Below are 25908 nucleotides of genomic sequence, written 5' to 3' on the forward strand. Positions count from 1 at the left end.
TCCAAACCAAATGGGTCAAACTGTAGAATCTAGAGAACTTCCCCCAAACTTTTGTGCTACTGTTGATGAAGAAATTCTCCGGACTGAAATTAGACTGAGCCAAGAGGCATCAGTAGAAGAAAGTCTACCAACAGATTATTTATGTGATAATGCCCTACTAAATGAAAATGTCCACGCAGGGGGACAGTATGAAGAAATTATGAGAAACACCATGGTGAGGGAGTCATTTAAATATATTGCTAATGTATCTAAGAATGAGGAAATATATGAGACTCCTGAAAAGTCTGAAGTTCACATGCCATATGCCAGTGAATCTCTGGATACCCTTGTAAATAGTAAAGAGAGTGAAGATGTAGAAAGTGAAAGAATAAGATGGGGTGGCTTGAGAAAATTACAAGACTCTGCTTCCACAACAACTGATGAATTCACAACTCAACACAAGGAAAAATTCACAAGATTTTCTGACAATCCTTTCCAAAACCGTCCACAACGTTGCCCACCTTTGTTTCTTCAAGAAATCGAATCTCAAGAAGTTTACGAAGGTGACAGTTGCAAGTTTGTGTGTCATTTTCAAGGATATCCTCAACCCATAGTGACATGGTATAACAATGACGTACCGATCCCACGTAATCAAGGCTTTCACATTCATACTTTAGAAAACTATTCAGCCTTGACGTTTTCTCCCGCTCATCCTCAGAATGAAGGTTCTGTGACCTGTGTACTGTTTAACCAATATGGAACAGTAAAAACAACAGGTACACTTAGCGTGAGGCCAAAGCAAAGGTATGACATCCACCCATGTAACGTCCCAATGCTCCACGACTACACTGATGAGGAAGAGGAGCTGGCTTTGGTGTTTGATCAAGCAGAAGGTCTCTGTGCATCTTGGAGTCAAGAGGGCCAAGCAAATCTCCATATGTTAAAAACCAAGCCACCGGATCTTCCCTCTGAAGGGGCAGAACTGCTTTCCTTCCCTGTAGAAATTCAGATAACAACTGCCACTCCAACCCCAGAACAGGATAAAGAGTTGAGAGAAACATGGCAGCCAGAATCTGAACCAATACCTCGAGATCCAGCTACTCAGTCACCAAAACACAAATTTATATTCTCCTCCGAAATTACTAGTGAGCCACCAAAACTATTACAAGAAATGCCACAATATGCCAGGTGTAGAGAAGGTGATTCTATAGTACTTGAATGTTTAATATCTGGTGAGCCTCAGCCAGTTATAACGTGGTTCCAGCATGGAGTCCTTTTAAAGCAGAACCAGAAGTTCCAGTTTGAAGGAGTTCATTATAGCTACAAGTTATATGTTAATGATGTTAATTCTCAAGATTCTGGAGAATATAAATGTGTTGCTGAGAATGATTCAGGCACAGTTGAGAGCATTTTAGATCTAACAGTGGAACCTGTCCCTTACAGTGAATATAGCAGACTCAAAAATACTGGTGGGATTTGTGCACAGTATTCCAAAGATCCACAGGTGCAAGTTCAGGGAGATTCTGTTAGGGCACATTTTTATGATTATCCAATGGGTCCTTTTACTCCCCAGGCAGGTGTAAAAGAATATCCCATAAAGGAATATTTCCAAAGCCTTGAAACAACTGAGCAGGTAGACCAAAAAGAGTATGTACAGCATACAACTTCCAGAGAAAAACTGCCCAAGTTTATGCAGAGTGCTCCTAGATCTAGAAATATCCACAGGCCTCTCAGGGATGAACTTATTTCATTCTCAGGTGAACGAAAACAGGAACACATAAGTGAAAACCCAAATCTGGACCGAGCAGAGGGTTCTGTTTATCCACATTCAGGTGATTTCAGTGAAGTTAGTGTTAGGAAAGAGGTAGGAAATGATTTTGGAAACTTTGGTACATCAGAATGGGAAAATGTGCAAGAACAGGCCCAAAGGGACTATTTACTGAATATCCACTCTAGGAGAACTTCTGACAAAGTTCAAAATACAAAGGACTCATCTATCATTATTTGTGATGAACCCTTTGATGAAGAAAGATACTACCCAGAGAAAAAGGTGAAGCATAGAATCATCGCATTTGAAAAGTTCCAGCAGGTAGAAAAAGGACCTCTAGAAAAAAGATCTACCAAGAAATCCTTTGTGCCCACTCCTCAAAGGAAGCTTGATGACACAGACTTTTCATTAAAGCAAAAAGAATCAAGTTCAAGTAATCTAAATGCAAATATGTACCAGGGAGAGAAAATGTCTTCAAACACAGAACCAGATTCATCTAACATTGTGATGAATTTGAAACTGCTTTCTTCTCAAACTCATAAGGAATTTGAAGTAGAAGAGAGGGACCATCAGACTGAAATAGGTCCTGTAGATCAGTCTGCAATTTCTGAAAAGACTGAACATGAAATGCCTATTACATTTGACCTAAAGCAGTTTCACTCACAGGTAGAAAATGCACATGTAAAATTCCAAGAATTAGGTTGCAATCAACCGGAAGAAGCTTATTTGAAAATCCAACATCCTGTTTTGGAAACGACCAGTGCAGAGTACATTATATTTGATTTAAAACAAATGTATTCTCATATAGAAGATACATCTAAGGAGTTCCAAGAGCAAGAAATGAGACAACAGCAGGAAATACATAATGAAGAAGTTCCTAGCCCTGATACATTACAATCTGATACACAGAGTACCCTTCAAAATGTGCAAAATAACATACTTACTACTCAAGAAATTTCTCCCAGTTTGGAGTTTTCAAACAGAACTCTGGCAAAGAAAAGCAGTATTGATGAAAGCGCCTTTTACTTAGAAAAAGAAATCCAGCACATACAGGAACAAAATATAGCAATGTTAAAGCCAGGTCATTCTCTTAAGTTTTTCTCTGAAGGGATCCATTATGGACCAGTTGCCCCATTTCCAACAGCATCCATCAAAACGGGAGAAACTGATGTGCCTGAGAAAAACAGTTGTCTAGAAAGTGGAGATGGAAATTTCATTGCACATTTGAAAAAAGCAGTAAGTGAGGAAAAGCTGTTAGAAGTTTGTGGAATGGAAGGAGAATGCACTTTGAAAGGAGAGTTGGTGTCATGCTGGAGTCAGGAGGATGGGACCCAGGGATATACAGACATGACCAGGGAAGATCACCAAGGTGACATTCGAGAAGCAGACTCGGTCCGTAGGCAGCGCTCCCTGAGTCAGTGCTTGCCATGCTTAAAGACCATAGAGCAACAAAATCCACCAGAACAGATAAGTGAAAAAATTGACGCCTCAGGAGAAGGAACATATTATGAAGACATTCAAGTTCAAAATGAAACTTCTCTCTCCAAAATAGGAGAGGAGATAGAAACTTGTTTTTCTGAAGATCTTCCTAAATTGGATGAAGAAATGGAATCTGAGACCTCGCTAACCCAATATTTACTTGCTGCTGGAAAACACGAAGTGCCTGAAATTAAAGACACCAAACACAAACGAAAATTTGTCCAGAGTGAATCTGTCACTTCAATGGAGGTTGAAGAAGTAACTTTCAACACTGTGTACGAATATTACAACCAAAGACAGGACTCACTGGGTCGTCCGTATTCTCCTGAATCTGATATTTCTGTTGATGTAGGAAGTACAAGCAGTGAAGAAATCTCTGAGTTAGATCAGTTTTATACCCCACCATCATCTGTGGAACATTTTGAATCTCCAAAGCCTCCCAATTTATATTTTAATCCTTCAGATACCACTAAGCAATCCTCAGCAAATTCAGGAGATGAGGCTATTGAAAGAGGAAGTTCACCTTTAGAGGAAGTTTGTGAAAGATACTCTACACCTTCTGAAGGTGACATAGCAGAAAGATACTCCACGCCCCCAGGGGAGGCGCTAGAGAGATTTTCTACACCCCCAGGGGAGGCGCTAGAGAGATTTTCTACACCCCCAGGGGAGGTGCTAGAGAGATTTTCTACACCCCCAGGGGAGGCGCTAGAGAGATATTCTACACCCCCAGGGGAGGCTCTAGAGAGATTTTCTACACCCCCAGGGGCAAAACTAGAGAGAGATTTTATTCCTACTGAAGGACCAAACCCCACTAGAAATGTAAAAACGTACCCATCAAAAGTAGACAGGGAGGACAGTATCCCAACTGAGCATTTCCATACACCTACAGAAGACAGGAGTTCTGCTTATGAAATGTGGCGTTCTGATTCATTTGGTACACCCAATGAAGCCATTGAACCAAGAGACAATGAAATGCCTCCATCTTTTATTGAACCGCTGACCAAAAGGAGGATATATGAGCACGCAACATTAGGCTTCATTGTTGAAGTTGAAGGACTTCCTGTGCCTGGTGTGAAATGGTACCGAAATAGATCTCTGCTTGAACCAGATGAAAGAATCAAAATGGAAAGGGTGGGTAATGTGTGTTCCTTGGAAATTTCTAACATTCAAAAGCAAGAAGAGGGAGAGTACATGTGCCATGCTGTGAACATCATAGGGGAAGCAAAGAGCTTTGCGAAGGTGGACATAATACCCCAAGAAGAGAGAGCCGTGGCACTCCTCCCTCCAGTAACACATCAGCATATAATGGAATTTGATCTGGAAAACACCACTTCATCGAGGACACCTTCTCCTCAAGAAATTGTCCTGGAAGTTGAGTTAAGTGAAAAAGATGTTAAAGAATTTGAGAAACAAGTAAAAATAGTCACAGTTCCCGAATTTACTGCTGACCATAAAAGCATGATTGTGAGCCTTGATGTTCTTCCACTGAATTCAGTAGATCCAAATAGGGACTTAAGGCGGGGAGATGACAAAGATTTAAAGATTGATTTAGAAGTGTTTGAAATGCCTCCTCGCTTTGTGACACCTATTTGTGATTTTAAAATTCCAGAAAATTCTGATGCTGTCTTTAAATGTTCAGTCATAGGCATCCCTACTCCTGAAGTGAAGTGGTATAAAGAATATATGTGTATTGAGCCAGATAATGTGAAATATGTGATGAGCGAGGAGAAAGGAAGCCACACCCTTAAAATTCAAAATGTCTGTCCTTCCGATTGTGCGACGTACAGATGCAGAGCTGTGAATGGTGTAGGAGAAGCGATTTGTCGGGGCTTCCTCACCATGGGAGGAGATTCAGAAACATTTGCTGTGCTGGCAAAGAAAAACAAGGTGATGTTGAGCAGTTTGAAGGAAGAATTAGTCTTAAGGAGCAAATATGCAGACAGCTTTTTTGAATTTCAGGTGGTCGAAGGGCCTCCCCGGTTCATCAAGGGCATTTCCGGCTGCCACGCACCAGTGGGCACAGCAGCCTATTTCCAGTGTTTAGTTCGTGGCTCTCCAAGACCCATAGTTTCCTGGTACAAAGATGGGCAACTGGTCCAAGGAGCAAGGTTCAGTGCTGAGGAAAGTGGCATAGGGTTCCACAACTTATTTATAACGAGTTTAGTAAAAAGTGATGCAGGTGAATACAGGTGTGTAGCTACCAACAACTCAGGAATGACTGAGAGTTGTGCAGCCCTCACCCTAACCTAAAGTGTGAAGTTTCAGTGCCTCCATGGTGATTAGAATTGAAGTGCTTCCATCTTTCCCAAAGTACATGGATCAATAAACTTCCAATATACCACTCTATCTGAATGCATGACACCTGGGACTCCTGAGGAAGTAGTCTCTGCAGAGATCTCATCTTTGTGATACATGTAAATATTCTGTTAGCTAAACTGTGGAATCATCACTGTGTCTGTCATGCTGTGTATCATCAAGCACAATTAAACGTCTCCTTGGCTACCTAATTGTTTTTACTTCTGCTTTACCCTGTTTCCTCCTCTGCAAGGAGTATCAGCTGAATGCGTTCTCTCTTAACATACTAACTATATATACAAAAGTAGAGTATAAAATTGAAGGCCATGTCAGCTGATGACCATGCAGCCAAACTGGTAAGACAAAAATCTCTTTATTTCATTTTTAGAATTCTCATCTTTTTGCATCCAAACTCAAATTTATTTACTTGGACTTAGAATAAGCAAAACAAACAACAAAAAAACAATAACTCTATAATCTGCTTTACCTCATAATTTCATTTTGCCTTTTTAAAAAATGTTTTTAATATTAATATCCCTCTTCTAAAGTGCTTTAATTCTCACTGGATTTGATAGGACCAATTGTGCTCTGTTTGTGGACAGAGTTCATCTAGAATATGCAAATAATGAGATTTCCACATTTGGAAATATTTTATTTTCTCATTTTTGAGATAGTATTAAATGTGAAGTGTGCCATTAATTTAATATTGGCCTGATATGGGGAGTTATCATGTCAGTGCATTTACATGTAACATTTAAACTGCATTCAAATTTCACAATCTTTAAAATTAGAAAAAAGAAAATGGAAAACTTTTAGAGTGGAGACAATGTGGTAATTTGTATTTGAGATTATACGCAAATAACAAGACATGCTTTATTTTTATTACTGAATTTTGACTTTAATTGAAAATTAATGAGCACTCAAATTTCATCAAGATGATTCCATATGGAGAGAATGAGTCTTCAGTTTTGTTTTTAAAATTTGCATTTATAATAAATTTACAAACTCCAAAATATTCTTTCTGTGAACTAATAAGGACTTCAGTCCTCTCATTTCGGATTTATTAAAAACAATGATATTGACTTTTCTTATCGTAAAGTGAAGAGTTAGGACCAAAAGACCTCAGAGGTGATGTTCAACACATCATTCAGTGTTCTCCTACTATTAACTACTCTTAGTATAATTTACAACAAATTTTAGTTTTTCAACAGATAATGACAGAGATAATAGAATATAGCAGCAAAATGATGAATCTAACCATGTGCTAATTCTTAAATTACTTAACATTACCTATTGGCTTTGTCTTTTGCATTAAGCAAATTTAAGTACATGATTGTATTAAACTTAAATTAATTTTAAACATAAAGCATTTCATTTGAATTTAACTTTCCAAAGAATTCATCTTTTCAATTATGTTCATTATGTTTCTTAAATCTTTTGATTTTTTATTCCCCTGATGGGAAACTCCCTAACAACCATCCAAATGAAAACAATTGGGATAATGTACAGAAAAAAGCAGAATAGTCAGGCTGCTTCTGCTTTTCTCCACAAAACTTACTTTTGTTTGTTTGTTTTTGTTTGCTTGTTTGTTTTTTGAAACAGGGTCTCACTATATAGTTGAGATTGACTTGGAATTCACTATGTAGTCCAGGGTGGCCTCAAACTCACAGCGATCCTCCTGCCTCAGCCTCCCAAGTGCTGGGATTACAGGTGTGCGCCACCACACCTGGCACAAAATTTACTTTTAATGTATTTGTGTTGAGCCACCATAATCCATGTAGATATAACACACCACCACAGAAGAAGGTCATTTCTGTTTCAACCAGTGAATATACAATATCTTTGATAGTATTTGTCAAATATCATATCATAAATCAGTGAAATAAAATCAATTCTATAACTTTAGGTTGTGTTCTACTCTTAGCCACATAATGTATGTTTAAAATTAATTAGAAATTTGAGTCATAACAAACATGACAAGCATACTTTACCCATAGATTTTATAGCATAGCAATGATTCAAAATCTGCTTTTGAAAGGAAGGGAAGGAAGGGAGAGAAAACAATCTTTAATGCTTTATTGCATTTTCAGGAAGGGCTGATAAACATATTTTGGTCACATAAGAAGGGAGGCTTGATTTGATTTTACTCATTAGAGTTCTGTTAGTCTCAAATGCATTGAACTTGAAAATATGCAAAATCACAATGACTTAATTAAGAAAAATAAACCACACACACACTTGGCTTACTTATTAATTGTTGTAGATAATTAAATGGAATTTTTTTATTTTCTGATTCAATAACCCATAACTTAAAACCCTGAGATATTAATTTCCCTGATGCTAGATAAATAGTTCATTGTATTACACATATTTGAATTTAGACATAATTATTAGCCACTGCTGCTTCATGTACTTTTTAACTGTACCTTTCATGTTTTTGAACATTTGAATTTATTTTTTTAATGATTAATGCACTATGTTTTGAAGGTAAAAACCTATGAAAATATTTTGATATATCAGGAATCAAAGTATTTTAACTATATTTTCATTCCTTCTATTTAGAGAGATTTTAGGACTTCAAGTGAAGGGAAAACTAAAATAAGTAAAGTGGATTAAATGTAAAGTCAAATGGTGACCCTTAGTATATGAAATTGACCAATGGTTTCATTGCCTAGCAGTTGCAATAGTAAATGAGTATGTATTCTACACGGTACAGACTAATTTTACCAGTGTATTTATGACCAACAGACATGAGTCCTTTCTGCTAATGTTTATACACTAGAACAGAAAGGAATTGAGGCATATGAGTATTTCATATGATGCAAGTGATGTGAGGTAATAAAATAATAAAACTTTTTTTGATAAGGCAGTAAAACTACTAGTAACAGGGCCATTCAACATACCTAACAGATTTAATAAAAAATTTAATTCTTTGTCATCAAATTACATAACCTTGATCATATCATAAATGATTCTATTTAAAGCACTACTGTTATTCACTGTGCTGTTTCCTATTCAATAATACTGTACAGGTTTTCTTACACAATAAACTTCAATCAAATTTTTAACATTGGAGTCATTTTCTTTTTCTGATTTCTCTATTTTCTTGACTGACATCATGAAATCTTTGTTGAAATAACATGGCAATTTGACAGGCAGAAGGAGGCTTTTTAGAGTGACAACAGTGATTCCCTAGCAGACCCAAATTAAACATTCCTGTAGCCCCTTTTTCTTGTTTTTTGTTTTTTGGTACTGGGGGGGATCAAACTCAGGACCTTGTGCTTATGAGGCAGGCAGTGGCACCACTGAGCTAAATCCCTGGCCCACCCCTTATTTTTAATAATGAGTTAGATGTAGAGACAGTATCTAAAATATTAGTGTATTCTGTAGAAATAACCAATCTTATTTAACAATGAGGATCCTTTTTTTTTTTTTTAACTAAAGAAGCCCTGTAAATAAACAACAATTCTGGACCTTTTCAGAAGTTGATTTAAATAATCCTGATTCTTTTATTATAAATCTTTACTTAGCACTCTTTGAAACTTTAGAAATGGGACTACCTCACAAAACACCTCAGAACATTTTTCAAACTCATAAACCTCTAACAAATGAAATGGATCAACACTTAAGTTTGTATGATTTCTAATTATGTGCTTGAATATAATAAGATAGAAAAATTTTAGAAACATTCTTGATAAGTTTATCTCAGAATAATTTAATGATCCCAGGAACAATGCAGAAGCTCGCCAAGTCTTTGATTGATGTTTCTGTGTGCATTAAACAAAATTTTATAGTAAAATAATAATCATTTTTCTTCATACAGCATTCTCTAGTTTTCTGTCTGCTGAGGAGGAAGAACTTCAATCCTATAGCTCTCACCTGCAGTTATCTAACAGAAATGAAACACTTGAACTTTTGTCTGAACCTCCAGTTCATTCCATTGAATTTGATTCCCAAAAGGCAGGCAGTGCTCCAGTTTTCACCAAAGAGGTGTCAAATGCTGAGATTAGCATGGGGGATGTGGCTAAACTGTCTGTCACTGCCACCGGCATTCCCAAGCCTAAAATTCATTGGTTGTTTAATGGAGTACTGTTAACCCCTTCTACTGACTACAAATTTGTTTTTGATGGTGATGATCACAGCCTGATCATTCTGTTCAGCAAAGTGGAGGATGAGGGAGAGTACACCTGCATGGCTAGTAATGAATATGGGAAAACAACGTGCAGTGCTTATCTAAAGATCCGCCCCAAAGGGGAGGGAGACAAAGGGACAGAAACAGAACCAGCAGTGGAGGCATCTCTGGAAAAGCTTGAAGGGCCTTGTCCTCCTTCCTTCCTCAAGGAGTTAAAACCAGTTCACTGTGCTCCTGGGCTCCCTGCCATCTTTGAGTACAAAGTATGTGGAGAGCCTGCCCCCACTGTTCTGTGGTTCAAAGAAAACAAGCAGCTTTGCACCAATGTTTATTACACCATCATTCATAATCCCGACGGTTCTGGGGCGTTCATTGTCAAAGACCCGCAGGGACAAGACAGTGGCCTCTATGTCTGCAAAGCCGAGAATGTGTGGGGTGAGTCCGCCTGTGCTGCAGAGCTGCTTGTGCTTCTGGAGGACACAGATGTGACTGACGCCCCCTGCATAGTGGAGTCCACATCAGAAGCTCCCGACATCATCCCCGAGACAACACTGCAGGGCTGTGTAGAAGAGACATTCGACTCAAAGCAGGAAATCGCAGATTTTTTAAAGGACACCATTTTGAAAGCTGCTTTACTTGCAGAAGAAAAACAGCAGATTTCTTATGACCATGCCGTTCAAACCAGTGAACTGAGCAGCGAGGTTACTTTAGTGGCTCAGCAGTTACAGTCCATGGTCATGTTGGAGGAGGACATGCTCACCCCCGAACGCACCAGAGAGCTTCCTCCTAGTGACAGTGCAATGCGTGTGCAGCCTAGGAAGGAGCCACCTCCCAAATTACAGCTGCAGATTGTCCAGTCCCAGAAAACCCTGGCTAAAGAGGATACTCTGTTGTTTCAAGAGCCTGAAAAAATCTTCCCAAGTGTTTCCTCCGTAGAACAGACTAGCTCAGTAACAGTGGAGCCTCTGACAACCTTAATGGCTGAGCCTGAAAGAAGTTATCCTCAGTCTTCAGCAGAACCACTAGCACATTCGCATCCATCCTCTGTGGCTGAAGAATTACTTTCACTAAAAGAACGGACTGTGTCTGAAGTGGGCGAAGAGCAAAGAGTGACTCTTCAAAAGCAAGAGGCACAGAGTGCTCTCCTCCTGAGCCACAGTTTAGCTGAGGGACACACAGAAAGTTTCCAGGGTCCTGACATTCTGACTTCTCACAGCAACTCTGAGCCCCAGGTCCCTTCAGAATACACATACACAGAAGGTGGTAAAATCCTGATGGAAAGTGTGGCTCCATTAGAAAATGCAGGGCACGACTTTGGGATCAGGACCGAGGAAAGAAAATCCTTAAGGTTTCCACTGGCACTTGAGGAAAAGCAGGTCCTGTTCAAGGAAGAGCATGCTGAGGACACAGCAACACCCCCAAAGCAGACCACTGAGTATGCAAAAGAGCCCCTGGTGATGAAGGGAGCACAAGAGGTGCAGGGAAGTGACATTCTTGCTAAGGAAAATTTGCTTCCCAGCATTCCAGAAGAGCAACGATTAAACCTGAAAACTCAGATCCGCAGGGCTTTCCAAGCTGTGGTGGCCAGTGAGCAGCCAGGTCTTTTCTCTGAGTGGTTAAGAAACATTGAAACAGTGGAGGTCAAGGCCATAACCTTTACCCCAGAGGCCAAACGCATCATGTGCACCTACCTGATTACCTCACTGATGTCTCTAACAGAAGAAGTAACCATTGCTATTGAGGGGATTGATCCTCAGACAGCTAACTTGAAAACTGAACTTAAGGATGCTTTGTGTTCTATTGTGTGTGAGGAAAGAAACGTCTTAATAGCAGAGGAGCCCAGAATTCAGAAAGGAAGCACAACAGGTGTGCATGAAGAAGTGGATTATTTTTCAGAGTCGCAGAAGGTTGAAGCAATCACTGAACCACAAGTGGAATCTAAATACCTTGTCTCCATGCAAGAGGTCAGTTGTTCCACTGTGGAGAGCCAGAGTGAAGACACAGATGCCACAGATGGCACTGAGGGGGTTGTTCCAGCTGCCCTCTCTAATGAAACACAGGATGAGACTCTGAAACCACCAGAGGAAAAAGAGAAACCCTCCAAAAGCAGTGAAAGTGGTACCAAGGAGACTGGTAGAGTAGAAATACAAGAAGCCAGGGGTAGCATAATTAAAGAGGGTCCTCCTGTTATACACAGACCCTTACGGGACACCGTTTCTGAGGAAGGTGACGTTGTATACCTCACTTCGTCCATAACAAATGCTAAACAGGTGAACTGGCATTTTGAGGGAAAACTGGTGCCTTCAGATCAAAAGTTCAAGTGTTTTCAAGATGAAAATACATATACACTAGTAATTGACACGGTAAATGCAGAAGATCACCAAGGAGAGTGTGTTTGTGAGGCTTCTAATGACAGTGGAAAAACGACGACTTCAGCAAAACTCTCTGTAATAAAAAGAGGTTGGATTTTTAAGGATCAAAGTTATCAAGTTCTAATACCCACTGGATGGAGTGATTTAGGTTTCATCACTGAATTTGCACTTCTCTGCCACTTTCAGAATGTTATTTAGAGTACAACTGAAATGACAGACATAATCATGGTTATTAATTCACATTTTCCCTAACTCCCTTGTTGAGTAGTATGTTATCCTATCTACAATACTATTTATTTTTTAAATAAAATAGATTTTATATGTTTTACAATAATAATACGTATACCTTTTGGTTCATTTTTATATGAGAATACTTTAAAATGTGCAATAAAATGTTATCAGTGAACAATACCCCCTAAGAAATTACCAGTCTCATCCCTAAAAGCAAGATAACCATGATTAGTTGTCTATTCATATTTTTTGTGTTTTTTGCTATTGTTTCACTTTATAACTGAGTGTACCGAATTTTCACGGTTTTTTTCCCCAGTGTTTTTAGTAAGCATGGCATATTTAAAGAATATATTGTGCTGTTATGCATGTAAGCCAGTAGCATCACATTTTAATATTTTTTTTCACAAATCACTGCAAAGTAACAAGTGAGTATGTTAAGAGTTGCTTATTGTCTTCTTTTGCCATCAGTGATCATTCTCATTTTCTAGTCACTTGTCTTAAACTGCTGCAATCCCACTCCCCGATTTCAACCGTTTTACTTCATTAACAGCAACAAAAGTTAGAAGAAAAAGGCAAATGTGATGTGCCCGATATGCAGGCACGCTAATGGGCTGTGTTTTCCTTTCTAGCTGCCCCGGTGATCAGGAGGAGAATCGAGCCCCTGGAAGTAGCTCTGGGCCACCTAGCTAAGTTCACCTGTGAGATCCACAGTGCCCCCAATGTCCAGTTCCAGTGGTTCAAGGCAGGCAAAGAAATTTATGAGAGTGACAAGTGTTCCATTCGATCGGCAAATTACGTCTCCAGCCTGGAAATCCTGAGGACCCAGGTTGTTGACTGCGGCGAGTACACGTGCAAAGCCTCCAACGAGTATGGCAGCGTCAGCTGTACCGCCACACTCACTGTGACAGGTAAATGCCACCCAGTGCCATGGACGCAGTCACCTCCTTTCATACGGTCGCTTAGGTTGCTTTCCATACAGGGGCAGCAAGTGCTACCAGCTGGAGACACCAAAAGCCAAGATGGTAACATGGTGGCCAGGGACTGCAGGGCCTGTGTGAGACAAGGAGTCATTATGCACAGTCCTATTTCTATCCTCAGGCAAAGAAAAAAATAGCATAAACTGAGTAATCCAATGAGCCTGGCATGGCCATTGATGGAAACATTTTAGGATAGTTTGGTGCTACTAAAACGTAAGTGATGTCTCAATGTATTCAATACATTTGGAATCAACCAATTAAGAACAGAATTTGAAGTTGAGAAAAGCCAACATATAAAACTAGAAGTAAACAAATCCTAACATAAAACTGGGCCAGTGCAGGACCATAAATAAGGATTCTTACCTTAGGCATGATTTCTAATTTAAAACTAAGGACAACTTCACAGATACTCTGTTCTCAGTTCCCTGATTGACACATAAGGTCAAACTTTCTAAGAGTTAACATTCATCAAAGGCTTGAATTCCATCATTAGGAAAAAGAAAAAAATGTTTCCTTTGTTTTCTCTGTCTGTCCCCTTTTCTTTCTCACTTTCTTCTTCTCAGAAGAAAGGGTGTGAACTGTGGTTTAGGGAGTGTGTATCAGTGCCACCAAGCCTTGCTCTGACTGGGGTTAGGAGTTGTTCCTGGGTCTTTTTCAATAATAGCATCTGGTGGAGTGGTGGAAAATGACTGCAGTGCATCTCTTTGATATGAAAGCATCAGGCTTCTCCAAAGTTTCATCTTCACTGCAACCTTTTTGCATGCCAGAAAATCTCTGAGATTCTAAGAAACCCAACCCTTAGTGACTTAGCCAGTAGTTGTCACTCGTGTGATCAAAATGTGTCCATTCAATCAAGTATGTGGCATTATTCTTAATGACATTTTAGAATATTTCTCTATCCAAATTAGGACAATTTGGTAATGAGACTGAATCAAAGCTTCCAAATAGTAAGAGGAAAGAGAGAAGGGGATGGCTTTAAAAAATTCAAAAGGACAGGTTCCTAAAGGCCTGCTTCAAAATGCAGATTGGAAATGAAAAATGACTGCTATTAAGTAGTTTTTGCAAGTTTGAAATGGCCTAGGGGATGCATTCAAAGTTAAGCCATTTAAGGATTTCCTGACATTTAATTTGAGGGTTAGAATGACTTTATGAAGCTACTTCAATTAACTTATCACTTACTATCCGTACTCTTCAACAGAATCAAGTATATTTTCTTTATCTTCCACACGTAGTCTTATAATTTGCAGAGTTAAAGTGTCACCGATTTCCTTATCAAATAATTCAAACTATTAATCAGCTACTCCATGGCAATGTTGCTTCATAAAGGAGCATTTGTTCTCCCTTAGATAGAGACAATTAAAATGATGTCTCGCTGCTCTGTAGAGTACCCTTGCTCTTTTCCTTGGATACATCTTACGATTTTATCAATGCATTCCCCTATTTTAAATGATGCTTCATGTCCATCTGAAGACATAAATCATCTTTTCTCTTCCTTGGGATATATATACAGCAAGAGCTTTGGTGGGCATGACACGTAATGCTAGAAAAATTTCTTTTGCAGAGGCATATCCGCCAATGTTTGTCTCCAGACCTAAGTCCCTCACGACTTTTGTGGGTAAGGCAGCCAAGTTCCTCTGCACTGTGTCAGGGACTCCGGTGATCGAAACCATTTGGCAGAAAGACGGTGCTGCCCTGTCACCTTCACCGAAGTGCAAGATTTCACAGGCAGAAAACAAACACGGGTTAGAACTCTCAAACCTCACCATTCAGGACCGAGGCATTTACTCTTGCAAAGCTTCTAACAAGTTCGGAGCAGACACCTGCCAAGCAGAGCTGATCGTGATCGACAAACCCCATTTCATTAAACAATTAGAACCAGTACAGTCAGCTATCAATAAGAAAGTCCACCTGGAGTGCCAAGTGGATGAAGACAGGAAAGTCAACATTGCATGGGTCAAGGATGGGCAAAAACTGTCCCCGGGGAAAGATTATAAGATCTATTTTGAAGATAAAATAGCATCACTGGAGATTCCACTGGCCAAACTGAAAGATTCTGGAACCTATGTCTGCACAGCTTCCAACGAGGCCGGAAGCAGCTCCTCTTCAGCGACAGTCACCATCAGAGGTAAGAACCCTAGGAATCCATCTGTCAGTTCCCTTTCCAGAAGCCTCAGTAGAAAAGCTGTTGACAACCAATGCCACCCACGCACTTTGTTTTAAGATAATTCCACTCTGTAAATGCTTAGGGCTGGAAAGGTCTTGCCATTGTTTGGTTTTATTTTTTCAATTTTCTTCAGATTTCACTGACTTTTGTCCTTTTAAACTGTGTCTGCCATTAATAAAGCCTGCTTAAAATTCTTCTAAGCACTCTGTATCTTTGCACCTGTTAGCTATCTTCTTTCATAAAGCTACTCCTTGTGTAATTATAATTTGTTCGTTCTTGTGTGATATGTGTGTGTGTGTGTGTGTGTGTGTGTATGTGTGTTAATCAAGAGACAGGGAAAGCATTTTAGAACGATGGAAAGTTTTGAACACACTGCTTTCTCAGAAATTTCATGAAGCTATTTTCTGTGTGTTGTGTGTCTTTGTTGTGTGTATCTGCTTTTCTTTTGTGGAGTTTATGCTTCAGGTATCTTTTCATTTTCTTTTTGTAAACTTCCTGTAGAGCCCCCATCCTTTGTGAAGAAGGTGGATCCCTCTTACTTAATGCTCCCAGGCGAATCTGCACGTCTCCACTGCAAGCTGAAAGGCTCGCCTGTGATCCAGGTGACCTGGTTTAAAAATAATAAGGAACTCGGTGAAAGTAACACGGTCCGAATGTCTTTTGTTAATAATTCCGAGGCTGTCCTCGACATTATGGATGTCAAAGTCGAAGACAGCGGGAGCTACTCCTGTGAAGCCACGAATGATGTTGGCAGCGACAGCTGCAGCACTGAAATAGTTATCAAAGGTTTGTTTATTGACTTATAGCCCCTTGTTTTGCTGACATGAGGTTACCTTTCAAATTGCCTGTAACGCTGATACCATGCTTTCCGTGCTTTTGTAGAACCTCCTTCTTTCATCAGAGCGCTCGAGCCTGCAGACATAGTGAGAGGAACAAATGCCTTGCTTCAGTGTGAAATCGCAGGCACAGGACCCTTTGAAATTAGCTGGTTCAAAGATAAGAAGCAGATTCGAAGTAGTAAAAAATACAGGTTGTTTTCTCAGAAGTCTGTTGTGTCCCTGGAAATCTTCTCTTTCAATAGTGCAGATGTTGGTGAATACGAATGCGTTGTTGCTAATGAAGTCGGGAAGTGCGGCTGCTGTGCGACACACTTATTGAAAGGTTGGTGTGTGAAAAACTGGTGTCTCTCTAATAAATTCTCTAAATGGTTTTCTTAGTCTGTGGGGGGAAATTGGTGTGCACTCTTCTTAACCTAGCCTTTAAAATTTATTTTGTCTTGGTCCGACCGGGGGCCTGGGAAACAGTGTCAATGGCTTTTACCCAATCTTTATCCTGATACCTGTACACTTATTTATTAACTGATAACCAAAAAGGAATGGCATAATACTGCGCCTTTTCAAATGAGAAGCATTGATCTTCCATGCCTCTGTCTCTTGGATGGAATTGTTCATTCTTCTTGAATTTTCTTTTTTCTTATAATTAAGCAACACTGTGAAATAGTAGTATTGGACAAGATAAATGTAATCTAGGTAAAACCTTTAAATAGAGATGGTGTTGAGGGTGTTTGGGTAATGAGTGTTTGTATACTTTCTTTCTTTAACTAGAACCACCAACCTTTGTCAAGAAAGTAGATGATTTTACTGCCTTAGCTGGACAAACTGTTACCTTACAAGCTGCTGTGAGAGGTTCAGAACCCATATCTGTCAAGTGGCTGAAAGGACAAGAGGTCATTAGAGAAGATGGAAAAATCAAAATGAGCTTTTCCAATGGTGTGGCAGTCTTAACAATCCCTGATGTTCAAATTAGTTTTGGTGACAAATACACATGCCTGGCTGAAAATGAAGCTGGAAGCCAAACATCTGTTGGGGAATTGATAGTGAAAGGTTCGTCTAGGAACATGTTTGCTTTACATTATCCTTTCCATTTATAGTAAAAACCTAATTCACACATAGGAGTCCTAACTGTTTAATGCCATTGTAGAACCTGCCAAAATAATTGAGCGAGCAGAGCTGATCCAGGTGACAGCGGGGGACCCAGCCACACTGGAGTACACCGTCTCAGGCACCCCAGAACTCAAGCCCAAGTGGTACAAAGACGGGAGACCTTTGGTTGCCAGTAAAAAGTACCGAATAAGTTTTAAAAACAACATTGCCCAGCTCAAATTTTATTCGGCTGAACTAAATGACAGTGGCCAGTACACGTTTGAGATTTCTAATGAAGTGGGCAGCAGTTCCTGCGAGACGACATTCACCGTGTTAGGTTAGTAGTTTTGGAAAACTACGCCATATATTTCTTTCAAACCCAGCAAAAGAGCCAGTGTGAACCACTGAACACTCTTCCATACTGACCCTTTTTTCCTTCTTATGCCATGAACAGATCGAGACATTGCTCCATTTTTCACCAAACCCTTACGCAACGTGGCTAGTGTTGTTAGTGGTACCTGCAGATTGGACTGCAAAATCGCCGGGTCCCTCCCCATGAGGGTATCCTGGTTTAAGGATGGGAAAGAAATATCTTCTTCTGACAAACACAGAATAGCATTTGTGGAAGGCACAGCCTCCTTGGAGATCAGCAGAGTAGACATGAATGACGCAGGAAATTTCACCTGTCGAGCCACAAATTCCGTGGGAAGCAAAGACAGCAGCGGAGCCCTGATTGTGCAAGGTTGGCTGGAGACTTTGCATTTCATTCATATTGCAGTGTTCAAAATAAGTCTTCTCCCCTTAGATCCCACCTCTTAACGCTTTGAAACTCTTTCTTATACCCCTTCTTTAGAACCACCTAGTTTTGTAACTAAACCAGGCTCCAGGGATGTTCTACCCGGCTCAGCAGTCTGCCTGAAGAGCACTTTCCAAGGGTCTACTCCCTTCACCATCAGATGGTTTAAAGGCGACAAAGAGTTGGTTTCCGGTGGGAGCTGCTACATCACCAAAGAAGCTTTAGAGAGTTCTCTGGAGCTCTATGCTGTAAAAACCTCTGATTCAGGCACATACATTTGCAAAATAAGCAATGTCGCCGGAAGCGTGGAGTGCAGTGCAAACTTGTTTGTAAAAGGTTTGCATTTTTTTTTCTTGACATCTTTATGCTACTCTTGTACATAAGTTCTTTCCTCTCTCTTGCCTTTCTTAATAACTTCTTTCCTTCCACAGAACCTGCCACATTTATTGAAAAGTTAGAGCCATCACACCTGTTAAAGAAGGGAGATGCCACTCAGCTAGCCTGCAAAGTAACTGGTACTCCTCCAATTAAAATAACCTGGTTTGCAAGTGATAGAGAGATTAAGGAGAGCAGCAAACACAGAATGTCTTTCGCGGAGTCCACTGCACTTCTAAGTCTTACAGATGCTGCCACTGAGGACAGTGGAGAATACATGTGTGAAGCTCAAAACGAGGCTGGCAGTGACCACTGTAGTAGCATTGTAATAGTCAAAGGTTTGTGTCTTCTTTGTCCCTGTGTTAATAAAGTTGTGATCCACAGCATGGATCCCTCCATTAACTCAAGTCATTCCTTTTCTACTGTAGAGTCACCTTACTTTACCCAGGAATTTAAACCAATTGAAGTGCTGAAGGAGTACGATGTCGTGTTGCTGGCCGAGGTGGCGGGCACGCCTCCATTTGAGATCACTTGGTTCAAAGACAATACAACCTTGAGAAGTGGTAGGAAGTATAAAACCTTCATGCAGGATCAGCTGGTTAGCCTCCAGGTCCTCAAGTTTGTAGCTACAGATGCTGGTGAATACCAGTGTCGGGTGACCAATGAGGTGGGCAGCAGCACCTGCAGTGCCAGGGTGACTTTAAGAGGTTAGTGTCCGCCAGATGATGGGCTGGCTTGTCTGCAGAGTCGATTCTATAATGTTTTTAACAGCCAGTTTTACTATATAGCTGATATTGATTTGAGAACTCATTCTTCTATTAGAACCTCCTTCCTTTGTAAAGAAGATTGAGAGCACCAGCTCCCTCCAAGGAGGCACAGCTGCCTTCCAGGCCACTCTGAAAGGCTCCTTGCCAATCACAGTGACTTGGTTAAAGGACAATGAAGAAATCACTGAAGATGACAATATCAGAATGACCTTTGAAAACAATGTGGCCAGTCTGTACCTCAGTGGCATTGAAGTCAAGCACGATGGGAAATACATCTGTCAGGCCAAAAACGATGCAGGCATTCAGAGATGTTCTGCCGTGCTTTCAGTAAAAGGTTGGTTCAGAAAGTCAGCCTTGGATGTGAGAAAGCAATGCAGGTGTCAGCCTTTCAACAGAGCAGTTCACAGCCTACGTCTTTCCCTTTGTTTTCTACAGAACCTGCAACGATTATCGAAGAGGCTGCATCCATAGATGTCACCCAAGGAGACCCAGCCACTTTGCAGGTTAAATTTTCAGGGACTAAGGATATCACCGCCAAATGGTTTAAAGATGGCCAAGAGCTGACCCTGGGTCCAAAGTATAAGATCAGTGTCACTGACACAGTCTCAATCCTGAAGATTATCTCTACAGAAAAGAAAGATAGCGGAGAATATACATTTGAGGTCCAAAATGATGTTGGGAGAAGCAGCTGCAAGGCTAGAATTAATGTCCTAGGTTTGTATTGCTTTTCTAAAAAAAATATAGAGAGAGAAAAGAACTGAGCATTTCTATGCTCCTTCCTCTTACAATTTAAGAGGGAAAAAGTTGACATCATGATCCTAATTGATTTTTGCTTTTATATCGGATAGATCTTATCATACCTCCTTCATTCACCAAAAAGCTGAAGAAAATGGATAGCATTAAAGGGTCTTTTATTGACTTGGAATGCATAGTGGCTGGGTCACATCCCATAAGCATCCAGTGGTTCAAAGATGACCAAGAAATATCAGCTAGTGACAAGTACAAATTCTCTTTTCATGACAATACTGCCTTCTTGGAAATCAGCCAGCTGGAAGGTACAGACAGTGGGACATACACTTGTTCTGCCACCAACAAGGCAGGACACAACCAGTGCAGTGGTCATCTGACGGTCAAAGGTTGGCAATTTCTATCTCCACTGATTAAGAATTTATTGCTCTTTCATTTCTTAATCTTACCTTCATTGCTCCGTTCTAAAATCTTCCTGTCTCCTTTTGCCTCTTTTTCTTTCACCCCAGAACCCCCTTACTTTGTGGAAAAGCCACAGTCACAAGACGTCAACCCCAGAACACGGGTTCAGTTAAAAGCTCTTGTAGGTGGCACAACACCCATGACAATAAAGTGGTTTAAGGATAACAAAGAATTGCATTCTGGGGCAGCTCGCTCGGTGTGGAAGGATGACACTGCCACCATTCTAGAGCTCTTCTCAGCTAAAGCTGCCGACTCTGGAACCTATATTTGCCAGCTGAGCAATGATGTTGGCACAGCCACCAGTAAAACCACTCTTTTTGTCAAAGGTCTGGTCTATATCTTCTTGATTTTTTTACTTGTCTAGACTTTCTTTGGGAAGGGAAGAAACCGATTTTGTTCATTGAATTTTGTTTTTTAAAATGTTCGATATCATACCTTTCCCCCATCTTTAGAACCACCTCAGTTTGTTAAGAAACCCAGTCCTGTGTTGGTGCTGAGGAACGGACAGTCAACCACCTTTGAATGCCAGATAACAGGCACCCCCGAAATCAGAGTTTCTTGGTATCTGGATGGAAATGAAATAACAGACACTGGGAAACATGGCATTTCCTTCATGGATGGTTTAGCCACTTTCCAGATCTCTGGCGCCAGGGTGGAAAATAGTGGGACTTACGTCTGTGAAGCTCGAAATGACGCGGGCACAGCAAGCTGCAGCATTGAATTAAAAGTGAAAGGTTTGTTACCGGAATCTGCTTTCCATTTGTGATTGCTGCCTGCTGGGCCCGGGCCTTCCCTCAAGTAAACTGCTCTCTGTCTTCCTTTCACATCTTTAGAACCTCCCAGCTTTATCAGGGAGCTGAAGCCTGTGGAAGTAGTGAAAGACAGTGACGTGGAGCTGGAGTGTGAAGTCACGGGAACATCGCCATTTGAAGTCACTTGGCTGAAAAATAACAAGGAAATTCGAAGTGGCAAAAAATATACACTAAGTGACAGAGTGTCAGTGTTTAGCCTCCATATAACCAAGTGTGACCCTTCAGACACTGGTGAATATCAGTGCATTGTGGCGAACGAAGGAGGCAGCTGCTCCTCAAACGCTAGAGTTGCCCTGAAAGGTCAGTCCTATACCTCAACCAGGCTGCCCAGTAAAAGCTCTGAATACTCTTTACTTTCATGATGAAGAGTAGGAGTTAAACTATGCCTCTTTTTTTCACATTCTCTTCTTAATCACAGAACCACCATCATTCATCAAGAAGCTAGAAAATGTCACCACTGTCTTGAAGAGTTCTGCTACCTTTCAGAGTACTGTGGCAGGCTCCCCCCCCATTTCTATAACCTGGCTGAAGGATGATCAGATTCTTGATGAAGATGACAATGTCCATATTTCATTTGTGAACAACATAGCCACACTGCAAGTCCGAAGTGTGGACAACAGACACAGTGGGAGATACACGTGTCAAGCCAAGAATGAATCGGGAGTGGAGAGGTGTTTTGCTTTCCTCTTAGCACAAGGTGTGTGAGCTAGTCCCATCCAACATTCGTCTATGGAGATGAATTCATAAGCACATTTAGTTCTGGTGGAATTATCAGTTGTAAATCATCCACATTTTCATTCTTCTCCCAGAACCTGCTCAAATCATAGAGAAAGCTAAGTCGGTTGATGTCACCGAGAAAGATCCAGTGACTTTGGAGTGTGTTGTGGCTGGAACTCCAGAACTCAAAGTGAAATGGCTTAAAGATGGCAAACAAATTGTACCCAGTCGATATTTTTCAATGAGTTTTGAAAATAATGTGGCTAGTTTCAGGATTCGGTCAGTAATGAAGCAAGACAGTGGTCAGTATACTTTCAAGGTAGAAAATGACTTTGGAAGCAGCAGCTGTGATGCCTACCTGAGAGTGCTAGGTGTGTATCTTTGCCTCATCAGGTCCCCTTAGGTTATGTCTGCTGTAAGCCAACAGCAACAGATTAATGGATGTGTTTTGCTGTTTTCATTGGGCAGATGAAAATATTCCTCCATCATTTGTCAAAAAACTAACTAAAATGGATAAAATGCTGGGCTCTTCTATTCATATGGAATGCAGAGTTTCTGGGTCACTTCCTATTAGTGCTCAGTGGTTCAAAGATGGAAAAGAAATTTCTACAAGTGCAAAATATAGGCTTGTGTGTCATGAGAACACCGTGTCCTTGGAAGTTAATAATCTCGAATTAGAAGATACTGCAAACTACACATGCAAGGTGTCAAATGTAGCAGGAGATGATGCCTGCAGTGGCATCCTAACTGTGAAAGGTTAGAATTTCTTTACCTCTTCTTATTCTTCTTTGTGAATTCTTCAGAAATGTATTACTCTTACGCTTGTATCCTTTAGAGCTAGAGTCTCAATAGTTCTGTTTCTTTAGGTAGATATTTATTGAGTTCATGAACTACTCAGCTATTACCTTTTTTCTATCAGTGTTTTCTTATATGTCCATCAAATTGTCAATAATATTCCACTACAAAGAAAATAATTAAATATATCTCTTAAAACCTGCAGAACCACCAAGCTTCCTAGTGAAACCTGAGCGCCAACAAGCTGTACCTGATTCTACAGTGGAATTTAAGGCAGTACTCAAAGGAACACCACCGTTTAAAATAAAGTGGTTTAAGGATGATGTGGAACTTGCCTCTGGACCTAAATGTTTCATTGGCTTGGAAGGGTCAACTAGCTTCTTAAATCTCTACTCAGTGGATGCTTCCAAGACTGGGCAGTATATGTGCCAAGTTACCAATGATGTTGGTAGCGACTCTTGTACTACGATGTTGCTTGTGACAGGTGTGCAGGTTTGGTTGTTTTATGTTTCTGTGTGACCTGTGACACTTGTTCTTTCTGTCTTCTGTTGTAATGCATCTTTCTAACCAAGAGACTCTACTTGTCAGATATTGCTTCATATTTTTCTCTTTCTGACATACCACCTAACTTTTGTTACTCATTTCTGTTTCCTCATCACCTCTTTCCTGACTCTCTAGAACCACCCAAGTTTGTGAAGAAACTAGAAGCCTCCAAGATAGTGAAAGCAGGTGACTCCACCCGACTTGAATGCAAGATAACTGGATCTCCAGAAATCAGAGTTGTGTGGTACAGAAATGAACATGAACTCCCAGTCAGTGATAAATACCAAATGACTTTCATTGACTCTGTGGCTGTCCTGCAGATGAACAGTCTCAGTACTGAGGACAGTGGAGATTTCATTTGTGAGGCTCAGAATCCTGCTGGCAGCACGAGCTGCAGTACCAAGGTTATAGTAAAAGGTAGAAATCTCATTCTTATGTTCTTCATTAATTGAAATGCACTTTCTTCTTCCCCGAGAATCACAGTTCCTTATTCTTTACTGCTATTTTAGTTTCCATTTCAGATCATGAATAGTTTTCTGAGCTAGTACTATTTCTTTTTTAGATGTGATTTCTTATTGAGCAGGACTTACCTAGAGCTAGTGATTTTGAGATATTTTTTCTTGCTATTCCAATGCCTTGATTCTTAGCACCTCAACACATGGGCCAAGCATAAAATTTGCTATTTTGGAAGTGCACCTCCAAAAAAATAGGCATTTTTAAATTAGTCTTTTGCTTTCAATCAGCTTAAAAATATATTAATATCCTCACAATAATCTGTATCAGTAACAAAGAATACTTATTACATGTATGCAACATGCAAGCAGTATAAGTCCTAACATTACAAAGGACAACAATTTTTTCCTTCTTTCTCAAGAATCAGTTCTTATCTTTAAAACTATAGCTATACTTTGGTGCAAATAGCACTGCTATTTTCTGCTGCATTTGCCAGTATTTTGGGCACAAATCCTAAGTTTGTCATGTTGTAAGGCAATTATTACAATAACCAGTCTTTGAAAGGAAAGATTTAGATTATAGCTGTTGTGGTGACCCCAGATATCTTAGTTGCAAAGCACATATTAAAAATTTAATTCCTTGGTCGGAATTTCAGATCTCATGGACATCATATGTATTAGAAGAGGTGTTTGCATATTTTCTATCAATCTTTGTAGTCCAAGATACATTATTAGTAAGATAGAGAAGACAGAACATTGAACTTTCTCAGTCATGACATCTAGGATTTATATGTATTCTTTACCTATCTGATTGTCTTCTAAAGGTTAATGGCCTCTTTGAGGCTGTTATTCCTTAACAGTAATAGCACTGGACATTATTGTACTTACCATTATAGCATCTTAAACCTTTCTTGCAATTTAAAAACAAAGCAATAAAAATCTCGTATTCTATTAAATTAGATAGCCCAGTTCACGAGACATTCTTGTTTTTTACAGAACCACCTGTTTTTAGCAGCTTCCCACCTGTCGTAGAAACCCTTAAAAATACTGAAGTTATTCTTGAATGTGAACTTTCGGGAACACCACCATTTGAGGTGGTATGGTACAAAGATAAGCGGCAGCTCCGAAGCAGCAAAAAATACAAGATCGCATCTAAAAACTTCCATGCAAGTATTCACATTCTCAATGTGGAATCTTCAGACATCGGCGAATACCACTGTAAAGCACAGAATGAAGTGGGAAGTGATACTTGCATTTGTACTATAAAATTGAAAGGTAAGAATATTTCTCACACGTAGCAGAAGGGTCAGGAATGGGCACGTTATTTTTTCTCTTCCATTCTCTGGACAATCTTCAATCTCCACCCATCTTTTCCTGTTCAGAACCTCCAAGATTTGTTTCCAAACTGACCAGCCTCACTGTGGTAGCTGGTGAGCCTGCTGAATTACAAGCATCCATAGAAGGTGCCCAGCCAATTTCTGTCCAGTGGCTTAAAGAGAAAGAAGTGATTAGAGAGAGTGAAAACATCAGAATTACATTTGTGGAAAATGTTGCAACTGTGCAGTTTGCAAAAACAGAGCCAGCTAATGCTGGAAAGTATATCTGCCAAATCAAGAACGACGGTGGAATTAGGGAGAACATGGCCACACTGACTGTCTTAGGTTGGTACCACAGTCCCCTGATAGAAACATGCCAAATGTTAGAATGACTTACACACAGAATCTCTTTTTTCTAAATTTCTTCTAGAACTACACTGGTCCTAAATTACTTGGAAGGTTAAGGGAAAGACCTAGTTGATCTTTCAAACGTTCTTCTCTGTTTGTGATTTTTAACAAAAGCTAGCCATCTATGTTTTTTGTGTGTATATACTACATTTTTTGGTGAATGAGCAAATACAAACCTCAGTTATCTTTTGTCTAACATGAAACAATTTGGAGTCCATGTGCTACTAGGAAATTTTGGTTTTTTGCAATCTTAAAAGCTGACAAGAACTCCAAAGATCAATGTTTGTTAGGAAAGACTTGCATTATCAACTTTGGACATTTTAAATTTCAATTTAATAATCCTTCAGATAAATCTTTTGCACCTTAAAGTAGAGCAAAAATACTAAGTAATTCAGAACA

General features: G+C 40.0%; 1 protein-coding gene across 1 annotated transcript in view; it reads left to right on the forward strand.

Moving 5' to 3' along the window:
• Window positions 1-25908, forward strand: part of Ttn (titin) — a 267108-nt gene that overhangs the window by 54529 nt on the left and 186671 nt on the right. Inside the window, 24 exon segments of the mRNA XM_033756300.1 lie at window positions 9345-12113; window positions 12886-13164; window positions 14795-15358; window positions 15899-16183; window positions 16280-16558; window positions 17002-17280; window positions 17378-17657; window positions 17766-18061; window positions 18173-18451; window positions 18547-18828; window positions 18919-19197; window positions 19313-19591; window positions 19693-19971; window positions 20106-20393; window positions 20514-20792; window positions 20919-21200; window positions 21300-21578; window positions 21697-21975; window positions 22088-22366; window positions 22464-22751; window positions 22996-23274; window positions 23469-23750; window positions 24782-25060; window positions 25168-25446. Coding sequence (XP_033612191.1) covers window positions 9345-12113; window positions 12886-13164; window positions 14795-15358; window positions 15899-16183; window positions 16280-16558; window positions 17002-17280; window positions 17378-17657; window positions 17766-18061; window positions 18173-18451; window positions 18547-18828; window positions 18919-19197; window positions 19313-19591; window positions 19693-19971; window positions 20106-20393; window positions 20514-20792; window positions 20919-21200; window positions 21300-21578; window positions 21697-21975; window positions 22088-22366; window positions 22464-22751; window positions 22996-23274; window positions 23469-23750; window positions 24782-25060; window positions 25168-25446 — 9522 coding nt within the window.

Source organism: Fukomys damarensis, unplaced genomic scaffold (genome assembly GCF_012274545.1).
Source record: "Fukomys damarensis isolate Sample0158 unplaced genomic scaffold, DMR_v1.0_HiC HiC_scaffold_26, whole genome shotgun sequence".
In the NCBI taxonomy this organism is placed as follows: Eukaryota; Metazoa; Chordata; class Mammalia; order Rodentia; family Bathyergidae; genus Fukomys; species Fukomys damarensis.